Source organism: Narcine bancroftii, chromosome 3 (assembly GCF_036971445.1).
Source record: "Narcine bancroftii isolate sNarBan1 chromosome 3, sNarBan1.hap1, whole genome shotgun sequence".
NCBI classification, from domain to species: domain Eukaryota; kingdom Metazoa; phylum Chordata; class Chondrichthyes; order Torpediniformes; family Narcinidae; genus Narcine; species Narcine bancroftii.
The window spans coordinates 145,114,804-145,131,044 of NC_091471.1; the positions used below are offsets into that span (position 1 = coordinate 145,114,804).

Below are 16,241 nucleotides of genomic sequence, written 5' to 3' on the forward strand. Positions count from 1 at the left end.
TTTTCATGGACTACAGTAGATTAAAAGAACATCTTTTCTCTGTATTAAATGGCAAGTGGCCAACAATGAGTGAAAATGGGAACTTACTGTTGAAATAATCTATCTCACCTGGATACCCCTCTGGTTTAGAAATTCATCAAGTCCCGTAGCTAATTCCACTGCCCTCTTTTGGGTGGAAGGATCATTGTTGAACATCATTTTGGCAGCTGCAAAGAACAACAAAGCAGGCTTATATTTTTCAAAGACAGAAAATGCTGTTGTTTGGAACAGAGGGTGTGATGATGGTTCCTGCTAAAGCCTGTTTAAGTCATGAGAAAACTAAAGTTAATTCTTCTATACACATTCAACTTAATTTGGAAATAACTTGCTGCATATAAAGAAAACTTATGAATTGCTTTGGCACAACAGAACTTTCGAGGTTTCAAATAATTTCCCAGTAATATTACATCAGAATTTGGTGAATCAAACTTTGTCCTTTGACAAATTTTTCCATGAATTCTGAACTCTGCATATTTGAAAAAACCTTCACTGCTAATAATAACCAAGCACAGGTCAGAATATTCAAATACATATAAATAATTCAATTGGGAAATTGAGGGTTGAAAATCACAGGGCCTAATTATTTTGACTCGCAATAAATGTTCCCTTAAAACTCAACTAATATGTATCAATCATTTACTAATTTTTTTTTAAACAATTCGAACATTTTCTAGCATTTTGTTTCTTCGAAGTTCACATAAATGCACAAATTGTTTGTTTTGTCACCCTAATTAACAATTGAACACAACAAAAGTGAGAGATGAAGGATACAATTTGAAAAATGAAAGCTAGATCATTTTTATGATGCCCTCCATAACAGAAACATGTCACCTTTTCCTCACTATCCTGGAATATGATGCCAAAAGTGGAGTTACAGCAATTCCATCACATGGATTGAAGCTACTCAATCCAGCAGCTTACCAACAACTTTATGGTTAACTTGGCACAGGTAATATATAAGTAAAACATGAAAGTCTTCAGACACTGCAAATGAAGTAAAAGCACAATGCTGGAGAAACTCAGTATGTCAAAAACTGTGGTTATGTATCTTTACTATATAAAGTACAATGTTCCAAGCTTGAGCCCCTCATCAAAGAATCAACAAAATGTAGGTAGGCACCCATATAAAATGGCAGGGGGAGGGGCAACACCCAATATTCCATCTGGGCACTCTCCAGCCAGATGGCATTAACATTGACTTTTCCAGTTTCTGCTAACCCACTTGCCATTCTCCCTCTTTTCCCCATCCCTTTGTCTTCTTTCCTCCAGCTCTCCACCCCCTTACCTCTCCATTAAGAGCCATCCTCCCCTCCCCCCAGCCCAGCTTGGTGTTGGGCCCTCCCTCCTTTATCCACCTATTACCTTTTACTTGTGGACCTGTGCTCATCCCCTGCCCCCCCACCACTTGTTCAGGTGCCTGCTGACATTTTGCTCATATGTTGATGAAGGGCTCAATCCCAAAACGTTGGATTTCTATCTTTATCTTTGCTATATAAAGTGCACTGCCTGACCTGCTGAGCTTCTCCAGCATATATATAATTTTTTTTAAACAGGGTAATAAATAGTTGGCTTTTCTGCATTCTCTCATTCCACATATCAAGAAATACCCAAAGACTAACGAATAAAGGAACCAAATGCAATACTCAGCTTGTTATTCCTCCAATTTTTTTCCCTCGAGTCTTCTGGCCATAAAACAACAAGCACCTAATTTTGTTAATTACCTGAGAATTGTAGAAGCTTCACCCAAATTTTGGAAATATAATTCAGAATTTCACAAATTTTTCTGTGAAAATGTTAAACTTTAAAAAAAAACTTGTCAAGAAACAAATCAAAGTTAAAATAAATGCAGCAAAGGAGGGCAATTTTGACCCGAGTCCATGTCAGCTCTGAGCAATCTATTCCCCACTACTTTTTACATTGAACTATTCTCATGATAGTTTTACTATTACTTCAGATACCACAACTCACCAACACATAGGGATAATTTGCAGTTTTCAATTAAACCCACATTTAGCGATGTGGAGGAACCAGAAGTAGCTGAGGAAAGCCATACATTCCCAGAGAATGTGCAAACTCCACTCACATGGCGCTGAGGTCAGGATTGATCCTGCATCACTGTGCCTTCTGCCCTTCCCCCCCTTTCCTCCCAACCCTTCCTCAATTTCAAAGGTAAGCAAAGACAAGTTTAATAAGCCCAATGAAGAGAGATTTGAATCTGTAATCTTTCTGATCTACATTGCTCATTAAAATAAAAAAGCAAAGTGGAAACTTGGAGCACATTTTAATAGCTAAGATTTAAAAATTGTAGCATTGAGCAATTCTTTTAACAATTAACTTGAAAGGAAATTTCTCCCATTGCTTGTATAGAAAGTTTCCATTTTCAGTTGTACATATTTAAATATCTTTAATTCAGGCGTTCTTGAGGTAACGAGACCATGTGTTTTGCTTAATTCATAAAAAAAATTCCCTTTAATACAAAAAGAAAAGTTGCAGTTGAGTAAATAAATTTACACTTAACTATACCATTTCTGAGCATCATGGGATATCAGAGCTGAAACTGACAACAACTTCATTGGATGTTCTTTTTAAAAATCATAACCGTACCATAATGAATCAAGAATAAAATTTCAGTGATGAAAGCTTAAAATAGGACTGAAGAAAAAAATATCATGCCTTAATTTACCTGTCACGAAGGGAAATACAATAAAACACAAGTCAGAACTACAGAAGGGACAAAATAGTTAAAGAGAATTCGCAGTCTGTGCACTATTTCCCCCAAAGTCATGTTTTTAAAAAAAAAATTAGACATATAGCACAGTAACACGCCCTTTCGGCCTACGAGTCCATGCTGCCCCATCACACACAATTGACCTACAACCCACAGTACGTTTGGAGGGTGGGAGGAAACCAGAGCATTTGGGGATAACCCGAGAACGTACAAACTCCTTATAGACAGTGCAGGATTTGAACCCTGGTCCTTGGTGCTGCAACAGCGTTGTGCTAACCGCACTCAACATTTCATTCAAATGCTATTTCTAAGTGTTACGATAAGAGATCCATGTATTTCTAGTATCAGCAAGGCTTTAATTATGAGGAATTCTGGAGTCCTTCAATGGACAAACTGGAAGAATCATTTTCAAATATATCCAGTTTCATTATTTCCAGTTTGTTACCTTTTATAGCTGGCAGTAAATGTGAAGTGCCGACAAGTTTAAACTCCATAAATGGAGCTTTCCTCAAAGAAGCGTTCAGATGAACCACTTTTGCAATAAAATCACTACATGTCTCTTTTTTTGCAGCGAATGACTAATTTTGATTATATTGCCCATTTAGAAGAAGCTGCAAATAGACAAGAAATTAGTTTACAGGTGCGCAAGAGATTTTTTTTAAAAAGACAGAAGGCAGGAACAAGTAATGTTAGACCAAAATGAATGCAGACTTCATGAGTTGCAATAAAATGTCTCAATTACAATTCCAAGTTTGAAAGAGCAAAGTGCACCTTATTTGATCTTGGATACGTGCTGAGCTTGCTAATTGTTGAGATTGTTAAAATTCCCTGCAGTGTTAATGAGTTCCAAAAGTTAAGCAACTGGTGAGCCAAGGAAAGAGGGGAGAAGCAGTGGGGCACTTGGATTCCCATTGGCAAGAACCAGCCGACATTCATGCAAGAACCACCATTTGAAAAATATAGAATAAAATTTCTGGGATCAGTGAAATTACTCACAAGGAGAGATCTTAACCACATGGAGGATTGAAAGCACGAGGATTGTAAGAACTGTAGAGATTTTTGTATTTAGTATAACTGTTAGTGTGAATCTGCTTTCACTTTCCATGTCATTGCCAACTAAGCATACACCACAAGAACATTTGACATTTTCAGTGACTTTCCTTTCTAGTTGAAACTGTTAACCATTATAATTTCTCCTGTTAGTTCCTCACTATACAAATCAAAAAACTAATTTGACTTACCAGCTAACCTGTGTGGGATTGAGTTCAAGTGCTTGTTTAGAAAAGCCTCATTAAAACTCTTTGGATTTGTTTCTCCAAACAGCCTACTCATTTGCTGTGTCAGCACCGTTTGAACAGCATCAGGCACATTTTTACTTTCAGATACTACAATGGTAAAAAAAAAAATCTTTTAGTTCTATAGGCAATCCTCTAGCAACAGTATAATAAAAAACAATTTTGAAGTAACTTTTCAAGACGACAATCAACTTTGTAATAATGCAAAGTATGTTTATATTCGCGAAAAGTTCTTTTTTTTTAAATATCCTGTTTATCCACGTGTAAACATTTGGAAATGAAATTATATTCATCGTGCAATTTTGTTATTTGAAAAACTTAAGGGAAAAAGGTATCACTATTGACAATCACTGTTTTTTTTCCTGCCCATCCCCAATCACTCTTGAGGAGGCATCACCAAGTACTCCAAAAGCAGACTAGGTGACATTCTGCCTCAACTGGAAAGTTTGCTTGTGCCTCTGGATGAAGGTGAGGGGGAAGATGCAGAGAGAAGTTTTGCAATTTCTGCAATTGCAGCAGGAAGCACCCAAGGTGGAAGGGTAGGTGGGGAAACAATTTTTTCCTCCTAATTAGGTAACCACCCCTCCAGCCCAAACCTGGTTTTATCGCTACGTAGTCCCATTCTGACCTTTTTTTTCCCACAAAACGCGCCCACACAGTAATCTCTCCCTGTATCTGCATCTCAATCTCTTGCTCCTTTTGTCCAATATGCCATCATAGCCCCTCCCCAGCTTCAGCTCAACCTCTCCCCTCACACATACTTGATATCACCCTTTTCTAATTTTGTGTCAATGAAGGGTCCTGACTCAAAATATTGACTGACCATTTCTAGCCTACTAGTCTGAATGCACAAGAAATTGTCTGATCTCAGAAGATAAGCTGGCTCAGGCCTGGGCTGTACTTGGAGGGGATTCCGCTGAGGAACAGCAGGTGCTGTAGGTTTCTGTGAGGTGCGCGGACAAAGTGACGACTCTCTGTCTGCCTTACCATTGACAAAAGTCAAAGAATTTCATATATGTTACATTCAGAATCTAGTATTACACAACAAAAATGGAATCTTATATTTTTACCCTGCTGAATCTCTCCAGCTACTCTGCTCAAGATTTCAGCATGCAATGTTTGGACTTCTCTTTTAATGAATTTAATCCATCTAGCATCGTGGTAATTGTTCAATAAATGCACAGTTTCCTAATCAAAGACACATCACAAAAGGGAACTAGTACCTTAAACGAATACTAACTAGCAAGAATGCTTACAACAATAATTTCCTTGAATTCAATATCTTTAATAACATGTTAATTGGCCAACTAATTCCAATAACAATTTGTATCTTTTGTGTGGAAATTAAGCCATCCACCCCAGATTTCAAGACTGATATTTCTCAATTGTTCTTTGAAGAAGGGAGGTGTTTGTTTTATGTATTCCACCATTGCAAATGATGCCAGTTCAGGAAAAGAGGTTAATCACATGGGCACAGACCTGTCAAGTGATGGGGAGTATAGCTGATCAGTGAATTGTTTCATGATCCAATCTACGAGATGCTCCCAATGTCAGACTGGGATCTGCTCAGGAAGGTATCCTTTCAATTTAGCAGCTATGGAGTATGCATAAGTATGAAAACCTATGTGTTGTAACTGCCTAACAGCAGATGCATTTTGAAATAATACAACAGTTTTATTGGCAACACTCAAAATATACCTTGCATTTTGAATGATGTCAATCCATACATAATTCAGCTGAATTTCTGGAATAGCACTCTTCCATCTCACTCTGGCAAACAGATTTTCACACATTCACAATGAAAAAGGTAGAGGTCTAAACCAAATTTCTGGGCAAACATGTTGAATCACATCAATTAACAATTTGCCATACCAGTTTTGAAGAATCGAAACAAACATTCATGGAGCCATGGGTTATCTGGATCTATCGTGAAAGCTCTTTTGACTGACTGCAGCATCAGAAGAAATTTCTCTACAATACAGAAAAACCAAAATATTAAATTTATGCAGTTTTTGATGCTACACTTTAATTATAAATGTTTCTTTCAAAATTGCAATTTAATCCCTCATACGAAAAGGTAACACAGTACAATCAATATGACATTGCCTCAATGTTCCCTTAAATTGTGAGCTTAAGGCTGTAGCAGATTCCATAGCCTTTCATGCTCAAAAAATATGTTTAAACATCTCTCCACGTGGATGGGGGTTGGGAAGGGGGAATAAGAGAATGAGAGCAAACTTTCTTTCACAACCAAGACTTGTGTAAAACTGCAGTTATATCTCCAGAAACCTGTTTTCTCTTGCCAGTGTTTGGACTCAAAATCATAATGTTGTTTGCCATTTTATTTTATTTATATATCCCCATACAGCAGTTCTTCACAATGAACATCAACAGTCTTTTTGGTGGAGGCGTAAGTCAACAAGCAGTATTTACGTGCATGCATGACCCAGTTTAGGGATCTGCATCAACGTAGCAAACAGGAGGTAATTTTATGTGAACAGGAAGAGCAAGAAAAAGGACAGGCAACTAAAGAATCACAGCTACCACTAATCCAAGTCTTAGCAAAGATAAAATAAAATCTGTGATTTTCAACTGCATGGTTCAGCACAGCAGGGATAGTTGCCTTTAGTCATGCAGTCAACCAAATTTTTTTTTATATAAAGTTCATAAGTGACTGATACACAAATATTTTCATTACACACCTTTTCTATAATAGATCTCAAAAGCAAAAAGATGGGTTTCAATTCTGTTTTTTACCAAGGTTTTCAGTGGTGTCAAAAATCTAATGGCTTCTTCAAGCGGACTGTCCACCTATGAGAACCAAAAAAAAGTATAAATTTAAGGCAAACAAATCTTTGAATAGCTGACAACTGCATGAATTAATACAAGCATTACAGCAAGCTGCTTTGTATACTCCAATACCCAATGCAGTGGTTTCAATTTGGCAAGTTTTTTTTTTAAATTGGGCAGTTGGAAACTTCAACCAATCAACCTCAAACACCGACGCCTGGCATCTATACAAGAATACTATCACATAGTATGCAAGAAAGCCCAAGGAATGGAAAGTTTCATTCAAAATAGCTACCGCTCTGGCTCAGAAATGACAGAAACAATGGATTACTTTGGTTGAAAGGCGGCAGAAAAGGGATACATAAGATTTTGTTCAAGACCAAGAGTCCTCTTAAACATCATAATTCCCAAGAGACCTCAACTATCTTTTGAGGGGCAGTGAGGTGATGTAAAGTGTTTGCAAATTCAGTTTAACTGCAAATATATAGAAAATGTCAAATGAAGTACTTACTTTTGCTAATTTTTCAGGTACAAGCTCCTCCTTTTGTGTGCCAATCTCCTCCTCATCCTCTTCCTTCTTCTTCCGTTGATTTTTCAGTTGTTTTTCTTTCTCTGCATTTCTCTTCTCCTCTTCCAGTTGTGCCTTTTTCTGTGCCCGACGCTGTTTGTTCCTTAACTTTTTCAACTCTTTATCTGAAAGATTTGCTGCAGGAACAAAATATACTGCACATAGTTTGGAACTAAATAAGATCAGTGGAATGAGAACTGCACATGTTGTTTAGAATCATTTAATAAACCAATAGGAACGAAGTTTGGTTTCAAACAACTGAAGCTAAAATTGGCAAATACCTGTATCAGCCTCTAATTCTTTGTTTTCATCAGTAAGTGGATGATCATGAAGTTTCAGATAGATCTCAATAGCTACCTTTGCAGCTTTAAAATAGAAAGGATGACACCGAAGCACATCTTCAAGTTTAAGCAAGTCGACATAAGATCTCAATGTCATTTTCCTCATGCAATAGGTATGGAAATCAAATTGGTCATCAGTAATTTCTGCAAAATGCTGGAGAACAAAAACTCAAGTCAGCATGGAATCACACAAATCCAACAGCATAAACAGGGGTGTATCTAGCTTAACAGACTAGTTTCAAACTGATATTTTATACTGGATGAAAATTCTCATTTCCCAGCCAACACTGTTAAGACTGGGCGGATGGACCCTGCGGGAGAGTGCTGCCACTTCGCTGGACATGCACAGGTATGCCCCTCTGAACTAGGAATGCCGGTAATGCACATGCAGTCTTCTCGCTCTCGCCACTTGAGTGGAGGTGAGCCAGGTTGTCAGCATGAGGAAGGTGAGCCGAGGGCCTGACAGGGACACTTGCGTGGAGGTGAGCCGAGTTGTTCACGCATGGAAGAAGTGCTGAGGGCTTCCCTGGGACTTTTGCGTGGAGTTAAGCCAGATTGTCAATGCAAGGAAGGTGCGCAGAGGGCCTGACTGGGACACTTGCATGGTGGTGAGTCAGGTTGTCAGCTTGAGGAAGGTGGTAGTGTGCACCTAAGACCTGACTGGAGTACTTGAGTCAGAGCCGGTGGGATGGGAATAGGATATGGAGGGGGATGGGGTAGTGGTGTAGACACTTCGCTATCAAGGTTTGGATTTTAGACCCAGTGTACAAGACGACTGATTTTGAGGTGGTTAATTATAACAGCGGAATGGTTAGTGTAGCAGCTAGCACAACACTATTATGGCACCAGCGACTGGGGTTCGAAATTAAATTTTGTAAATTCGGGAATTACCTGATTAAAGTGAACTTTACATACTTAAAGACTATAATGCTGATTTTTTTCCCAAATTAATTTACATTTGGCACTGTCTTGTCTTTTAAACAGTGTCTTGTTAATGCAGGTGTATTAGGCATTGGAAGAGTGAGTCTTAGTCAACTGTAAAATTCTTATATCTGACATCTGCAATACCTGGAGGTACCAGATAATGGGGATTCTACAGTTATTTAAGATGAAATCAGATGAACTTTCTTTTTCTGTGACTTTGGGTGGGCAGCAATTAAATGGCTTGACCAAATATTTGACATACAACCTGCAATTCTATTGTTGAGGACCAGTCTCAACTCAAATGAAGAGATGAAAGTATTAAAAATGGATGAGTGACTCATTCCTCATCTTTCATTAAGAGCTGCAAAATGCAAAAGTTTGAAATAAAAAATGCTGTGGTTAAGCAAATGTCACTTGGCCTTTCTTAGTCTGGAATATGTTTGGGCATGAAAACAGAATTTTGGACTTTAAATGGGAGAATTAGCTCTCAGGGTACTATGTGCATCTTTTTGTTTCATTATATTCTCGTAGCCATGTTTGTAAAATGGAACTGAAGCGATATTCAGCACACAGTAGCATCTCTTTTGTTTGACCTCTTAGAGTGGAAAGCAAATATTCCAGTGATTACCTAACAATAATTCAGGATAAACAATTAAGCATTATGTATAGTCTTTTCTTTAAATAAAACAAGCTATGGCTTATGAAGGGCATGGATATCAAGAGAATGGTACAAATGTGACAGAGTATTTAGAGGTGGTTTGGGTGGAATTGTCAGAGCAGCTTGAACACACACATTTTAAAACACAGAATATTTGCAGGAGTTTTGCAGAATGCTTTTTGTAGGACTTTTGCAGAATGCTTTTTTGCAGGAGATAAAGTACCGACAGCAGCTTGCCTGGGAGAGCAGGCAAAAGAGAAAAAGTTTTGCTCTCAGAGAGGGAGGGTGTGAAACAGAAAGGAGAAAGACAGAAATCCATTCCAGAGGGACAAGCTGGCAAACTTTGGAAGGCTGTCTGGTCAAAGGAGAAGACTGGTGGTGTGAAAGGTGACCTGAAAGAACCCTGAAGGGGGCAAGTTTTGTCACCAAGACTGATTGAGAAGGAATCAGTTGCAGGTGTCCTGGAAAAGGAATCTCTTTGAAAACCAGCAAGAACCCTCCTGAGTGGTAACCATTTGCCCGTTAAGCACCAAAGACTGGTGAACTTTGTTAATGCCAACTTCTGTGCACAGTACAAGAATTGCCTGCAACCAGTGAGATTGGACTGTGATCCTAAGAACTTTTCTAATCTTAAATATCCACATACCTGCGCTTAGTGTTAGAGGGAGGATTAAGTAGGTTAGGTAGGTTAAGTCTTTCTTTGGCTTGGCTTCGCGGATGAAGATTTAAGGAGGGGGTAAATGTCCACGTCAGCTGCAGGCTCGTTTGTGGCTGACAAGTCCGATGCGGGACAGGCAGACACCGTTGCAGGGGGAAATTGGTTGGTTGGGGTTGGGTGTTGGGTTTTTCCTCCTTTGTCTTTTGTAGTAATAAGTTAAAGTTTAATTCTGTTTTCTTGTTCAAATATAATTAAAAACTACTTTTGTGTTGTGGTGCGTATCTATTGCTGCTGGTTTTGGGGGTCCTCTGGACTCCGAAACACAAGGAATTAACTGAACAAACATTTCTAAAATTACAAGTGGAGCACAAATCTGATCATTAACAATTTTTCATTTTTTTGGAATTATCTACACTTTTCCTCCCCATTGTTACTTTACCATATCAGAAATAGAAATACATTCATATTTTGCAATGGAATTAATTTGAGGTTTCTTGAACTTACTCTTTCTATCTCATGACACTTCTTCAGAGATTCTCCATACTTGTTCATCGACTGATACGCTAGAGCACATTCTGTCTGGAACCACATACACTGCATCTCATTCAGATTATCTACTGCAGCTGTACCTTCCTAGAAAACAGTCACATTACAAATAAATGTGTAATCTACAAATTCACTAAGATTATACCATCTGAATTAATCCTTACAGCTAAGTAGTTTTGCTAAATAACCAGTTAATAACTAGTACAACTATGTCTTCAGAACAGTCTTCAAGAGGCACAAAACATTCAATTATTAGTGACTTAAAAACCTGTCCAAGCAGCGATTACTTTCGAACAAATACGGTGTACCCATACTAACTGCAATTATCACGCAAATCATATGGCAAAGCATCAAATTCACATTTATAAACTTGTAATTACATTTATATTTTAAATGTATACTGTATTATCATGTAATGAAGATACCAACTCTTGTAAACTTGGAGCACATTTCCTCCGCTTCTTTCACCAGGTTAGCCTTCAGCATGTATTTAGCACATTTGGAATTTATAAACCTATCTGCTGTATCCAAAGCTTGAGCCTCATCCATCCACTTGGCAGCTTCCTTTATGTTTCCAGCATGCTGCAAGAAATATATTACCATATGAGGAAACTAATACAATTTAATAGGATTGAAAATATCACAAACTTAAATCTCACATTTAATCCTATTTTACTTTTAATAATCTAAACCAAATTACAGATTTTGAAACTGTTTTAAATCAATTCATAATTTATAAAACTATATGCTTCTAAATTTCCAGTATTTTTTAAACTTTTAGTAATGTGCATATTAACCAAAATAATTAAGATCACAATTCAAACATTTAACTGTTTAAAAATGACAAGAGCATCAGTGAAGAACAATGTTTTGTAATTTTACCTTGTATATTTTAGCCTTGACAAGGAACAATTCTATGAGAGTTGGGGTACTTTCAATTGCAGCATTGATATAGTCCAAGGCCAAAGATGGTTGCCCAATTCTATCGTAATGTTGGGCTAAAAAGTACTGGACCCATAATCTAGTAGTAGGGGGTTCCAGATTTCCATCATCTGAAATGGGATGAAAACTAAGTTCGAATAAAAGATTAAAGGGTAAGCATGTAAAATTATTGAAAAGGATCTTTGTACTTTTGTGCCGTCCATGAGAGACCACCTAAATAGTTTAGACTTTTAGGAAGTACGTGCATCAGGCCAAAATTTACAAGTAGTCATTGTTAACTTTAACAAATCAAGGAAATTTGACTAGTGAACAATTTATTTACAAATTTGTAGCACGCGCACACACACACACACACACACACACACACACACACACACACACACACACACACACACACACACACACACACACACACAAAGATCTGGACATATAAATGGAAGACAATTGGATAAGCTGAAGCAGCATGTCTGGCTCATATAATCTTAGCACAAGAATCTACCATTTGAACTTGCTGGAACTAATCAAAATAAATGACATTTTTCTCAAAGCTATGAACTTCATTTGTTTCAGTTATTTCAATTCCCTTTATGAGGTGCAAATATCACATTTATTTTCATTTCTCTCCTGTTTGAATTTAAAATTGATCTCCTTTATTGCCAATCTCATAACATAGGAATGGTCTTTAAGCCCAATGTCTAAGATGGCTATCAAAGGCAATATCTTAAATACATTTCTCCCAATTTATTTCCCCGCAACCTTCTAAAATACCTATCAACTCTAGCTGAAATTTCCTACTACCCACCTAAATTAGAGGTAATTTATCATAACCAAATATCGTATCAACCAGCACATCTAAGCAATCCAATACCTAGGTATTAGACTAGATAATAATCTTGGCCATCTATACAAATTAAATGATCAGCCATTAATGAAGAAATTACAAGTTCACAGAACATTGGAAAGATTTACCACTAACACTGATAGGAAGGGTAAATTGTAATATCTTCCTAAGGATACAATACCTATTTCAATCGTTACCAATCCTCTTAACAGAGAAATTCTTCAATGAGCTAAAGAAAATAATAAGGAAATTCTTATGGAAAGGGGGGAATCAGAGGATAGCGCTAGATAAATTAACAGAATGGTACAAACAAGGGGGCTTACAGCTACCAAACTTTAAGAATTATTATAGAGCATATCTATCAGATTTTAATCAAACAAGGGGAAAACCAGATTGGACCAGGTTAGAGGTAGATAAAATAGGGGAGAAGGTACCAGAACATATACTTTATAAGTGGGATGAAAAACTGGTGCAACATGAAAGTTCACCAGTACTGCACCATCTGCTCAACATTTGGAAGAAGATTCACGTAGAAAGGAAAAAAACAAATTACCAACTTCCAAAATTGTTATTGACGCAAAATCAACTAATCCCTTTCACAATAGATACATAGTACAAGAATCTACCTTTAGAGAATGGGAGAGAAAAGGGATCAAAAGAATAGAAAATTGTTTTTTGGGAAATAATTTATTATTTGAACAAATGAAGTACAAATGTGGAATAACTCACAGTACAATGTTTGCATACCAACAACTGAAAACCTACTTAAAGGACAAACTAGGAAGCAGACTGAGATTACCAGAAGGAAGCAGCTTTGAGTATGTGATTACAGACACTAAGATAATTAAAAGATTGATAACAAACATGTACATCAAGCTGCAAGAGAAAGAAAATGATGAAATAAGCTATAAACCCAAACAAAAGTGGGAACAAGATCTTAACAAAGATAAGAAATGAAATATGGGAAAAGCTATGCTCTGGAACTATGAGAAATATAATAAACGAGGTTACGCATGATACAATATAACTGGTTACACAGGCAATATATCACGCCCCAAAAGTTAAATAAATGGGATCCAACATTATCAGATAGATGTTTTCGCTGTAAGAAGGAAACTGGAACAACAGTACATGCAATTTGGGCATGTGAGAAAGTGGAAAAGTTTTGGGAAGATCTAAATCAGGTATTAAATAAAATTAAAAAAAAGCAACATACCAAAATACAAGTTGTAAAGAATTAGGCCTCAAACTGGATGAAGCGCAAAAAAGATTTATTATGATAGCCTTAGCTGTAGCAAAAAAATGTGTAATATCAACTTGGAAATCAGAAGATAGCCTGAGAGTACAGCAATGGTACATAGAAATGAATAAATGTATTCCATTGGAAAAAATAACATAATTAAAAAAATAAAGTCACATTATTTGAACAAATTTGGGAACCGTACATGGAACACAACAGAGAGGGCCTACCGTGGACCTCCACCCCCTAAAATGATAGAATGAGAAGAAGACAAAATGAACTGACCCAGTGTGTAAAAGTAGATGACACAATTTTCTTGTTTATTTTCATTGTGTGATGACATTGTTTAATGGGTTTATTGTATTGTATATGTTGAATGTTTAATGGGTTTGGAGCGGGGTGGGAAAGAGGGAGGGAAGGGAAGGGGGAAAAAGGGGAGAAAATGACACTGTGTATATTCAAGAGGGAAATGTTTGTGTGTATTTTGGTTAATATGGTTCATAGTGTGAAAAATAAAAAATTTTAAAAAAACCCAGCACATCTTAGCAATGTGGAAGGAAATAACAACATCTGGGAAACTTGTGGTGACAAGAAGAATTTTAACAAAAGTTGCAGCAGTAGTACGGCACTAATATTTTAAACTATTGAGTCTCTACTGTGGCATTGTTCTGGGCTTACATGTTAAAAGTGCACATTGAAGATTCAGAGGAAGTAGGTTCTCACTAAAATGGGAAATTTCCCACATCTAATTATCCAGGGATAAGCAGGGTAGGGCAAGAAATAAGAATAAATTGACAAATACCAAGAGCTGAACACTGCAGAAAACCTGGAGTAATATAGACAGTGCAGGCAAGGAATTTGAAGAGGAAGTTACAAATGTCGACATTTAAGGAAAACGCTAATAAACAAAGGGAAAACAAGTTCTATTAGAAAGAAGGCTGGTGTCAGAAGATGTGAATGACTGCAAACTAATATTTTGCATTTGCTTTCCTGAAAGGAAAAAAACAATACATTGGAAATGTAATAAAAAGTCACAACTGAACTTTGAGGATGTAACGAGAATTGTATTCTTTCCTGTGTAGTCAACTTGGACCTTGAGGAAAGTGCACATGCTAGACTAATCAGGAAAGTTTGTAGAATTAAAGGTAAAGCAGCAGATTAAAAAGAAAAGTAATGGTAATGAGGAGTTTCACTAACAGGAGTCATTGTGTAAAGTGGGATTCTGTAAACCTTATTACTTCACCAGTTTTTGGTGAAATTCTAACTATAAGAGTCAGTCAATATACAGGTACTCCTCAACTCACGATGGGGTTGCGTTCCAGCAAACCCATCGTAAGTTGAAAAAGAATGCAGGTATACCGTGTATAACACCAACAGTACTGTATCAGTCCCTACACTGATCCCGCTGCCCGGTTCTCTCCCCACAACATCACTCCCAATACTCATCCTGCTGCCCCACTCTCTCTCGACAGCACTGTATCAGTCCTCACACTTATCCCGCTGCCCCACCCTCTCCCAACAGTGCTGTATCAGTCCCTTCAAGCTTTCCGACTGAATGTGATTGGGCAAGGAGGCTACAAAGAATTCACATTAGAGCAATTATCAATGTTTTTTTGGAAAAATCAATGATGCTCGTGATTACCTTACTTTAATGTATTACATGAAAGTAGATAATGACAATTATTGTACCACTCTAACTTTGGAAAATTGTAAGTCAGACCATTATAAGTGTGTGATGTGCTTTACAGAGAAGTGACTAAACCTGGACATTCCAGACAGAGCATTGCAACCCAAGGGCTACACCCTCCACCGCGCTGTCCAAACGCCAGCGTCTAGAAAAACCAGGGGAGGCAGCTTTTGTGTCATCATCAATTCATTGTTGTGCACAGTTGTGATGATCACATCCCAGTCCTGCTCCCCTGATCTTGAGCATCTGGCGATCAAGTGCCATTCATTCTACCCGGCATTATCCTGGTTGCAGTGTACATTCCGTGGCTAACGTTAGGCTGGCACTGGAAGGACTGAGCAGTATGATGAACAACCATCCCGATGCCTTCCCAATTATTGTAGGAGACTTCAATCAGGCCAACTGAAGAAGTCTGACAAACTACCACCAGAGTGTCACATGCAAGACCAGGGAAACCAACACATTCAACCACTGCTACACCACCATGAAGAATGCATACAAAACTATACCACAACCACAATTCAGCAAGTCTGATTACCTGGCTGTACTTCTATTCCCAGCAAACAAGCAGAGCCTGAAGACCACAGCACCAGTGATGAAGACTACAAAAGTATGGTTATGGGAGGCAGAGGAGTCTCTGCAGGACTGCTTTGAATCGGTGGACTGGAATGTATTCAAGAACTCATCCATAAACTTGAATGAATATTCAACAGGTGTCTCTGACTTCATCAAGACCTGCATGGATAAGTGTGTGCCCACGTGCAAATACCAGGCTTTCCCCAAAAACAGGGTATTCCTCAACCAGAAGCCCTGGATGAATCAGAGAATTTACAACCCACTGAAGGCGAGAACAAAGACATTTAAGACTGGGGGTTCAGGATCTTTACAAGAAATCCTGCGGAAGTCTATATCTCTGAAGCAAAGTGGCAATTCTGGAGGAAGCTAGAAACAGATACACACCAGCTATGGCAGGGAGTGTAGGCC

General features: G+C 37.8%; 2 protein-coding genes across 2 annotated transcripts in view; one reads left to right on the plus strand and one right to left on the minus strand.

The window, feature by feature from the left end:
* Positions 1–4,020, plus strand: part of ugl (ureidoglycolate lyase) — a 72,189-nt gene extending 68,169 nt beyond the window's left edge. Inside the window, exon 18 of the mRNA XM_069925360.1 lies at positions 3,602–4,020. Within this exon, the coding sequence (XP_069781461.1) occupies positions 3,602–3,635 (34 nt within the window). The 3' untranslated portion in view covers positions 3,636–4,020. The remainder of the gene's footprint in view (positions 1–3,601) is intronic.
* Positions 1–16,241, minus strand: part of naa15a (N-alpha-acetyltransferase 15, NatA auxiliary subunit a) — an 88,730-nt gene that overhangs the window by 3,644 nt on the left and 68,845 nt on the right. Inside the window, exons 11-19 of the mRNA XM_069925348.1 lie at positions 11,430–11,599; positions 10,977–11,129; positions 10,506–10,634; positions 7,702–7,915; positions 7,364–7,557; positions 6,765–6,873; positions 5,935–6,033; positions 4,009–4,152; positions 109–206 (exon numbers count right to left, since the gene is read on the minus strand). Of these exons, the coding sequence (XP_069781449.1) occupies positions 109–206; positions 4,009–4,152; positions 5,935–6,033; positions 6,765–6,873; positions 7,364–7,557; positions 7,702–7,915; positions 10,506–10,634; positions 10,977–11,129; positions 11,430–11,599 (1,310 nt within the window). The remainder of the gene's footprint in view (positions 1–108; positions 207–4,008; positions 4,153–5,934; positions 6,034–6,764; positions 6,874–7,363; positions 7,558–7,701; positions 7,916–10,505; positions 10,635–10,976; positions 11,130–11,429; positions 11,600–16,241) is intronic.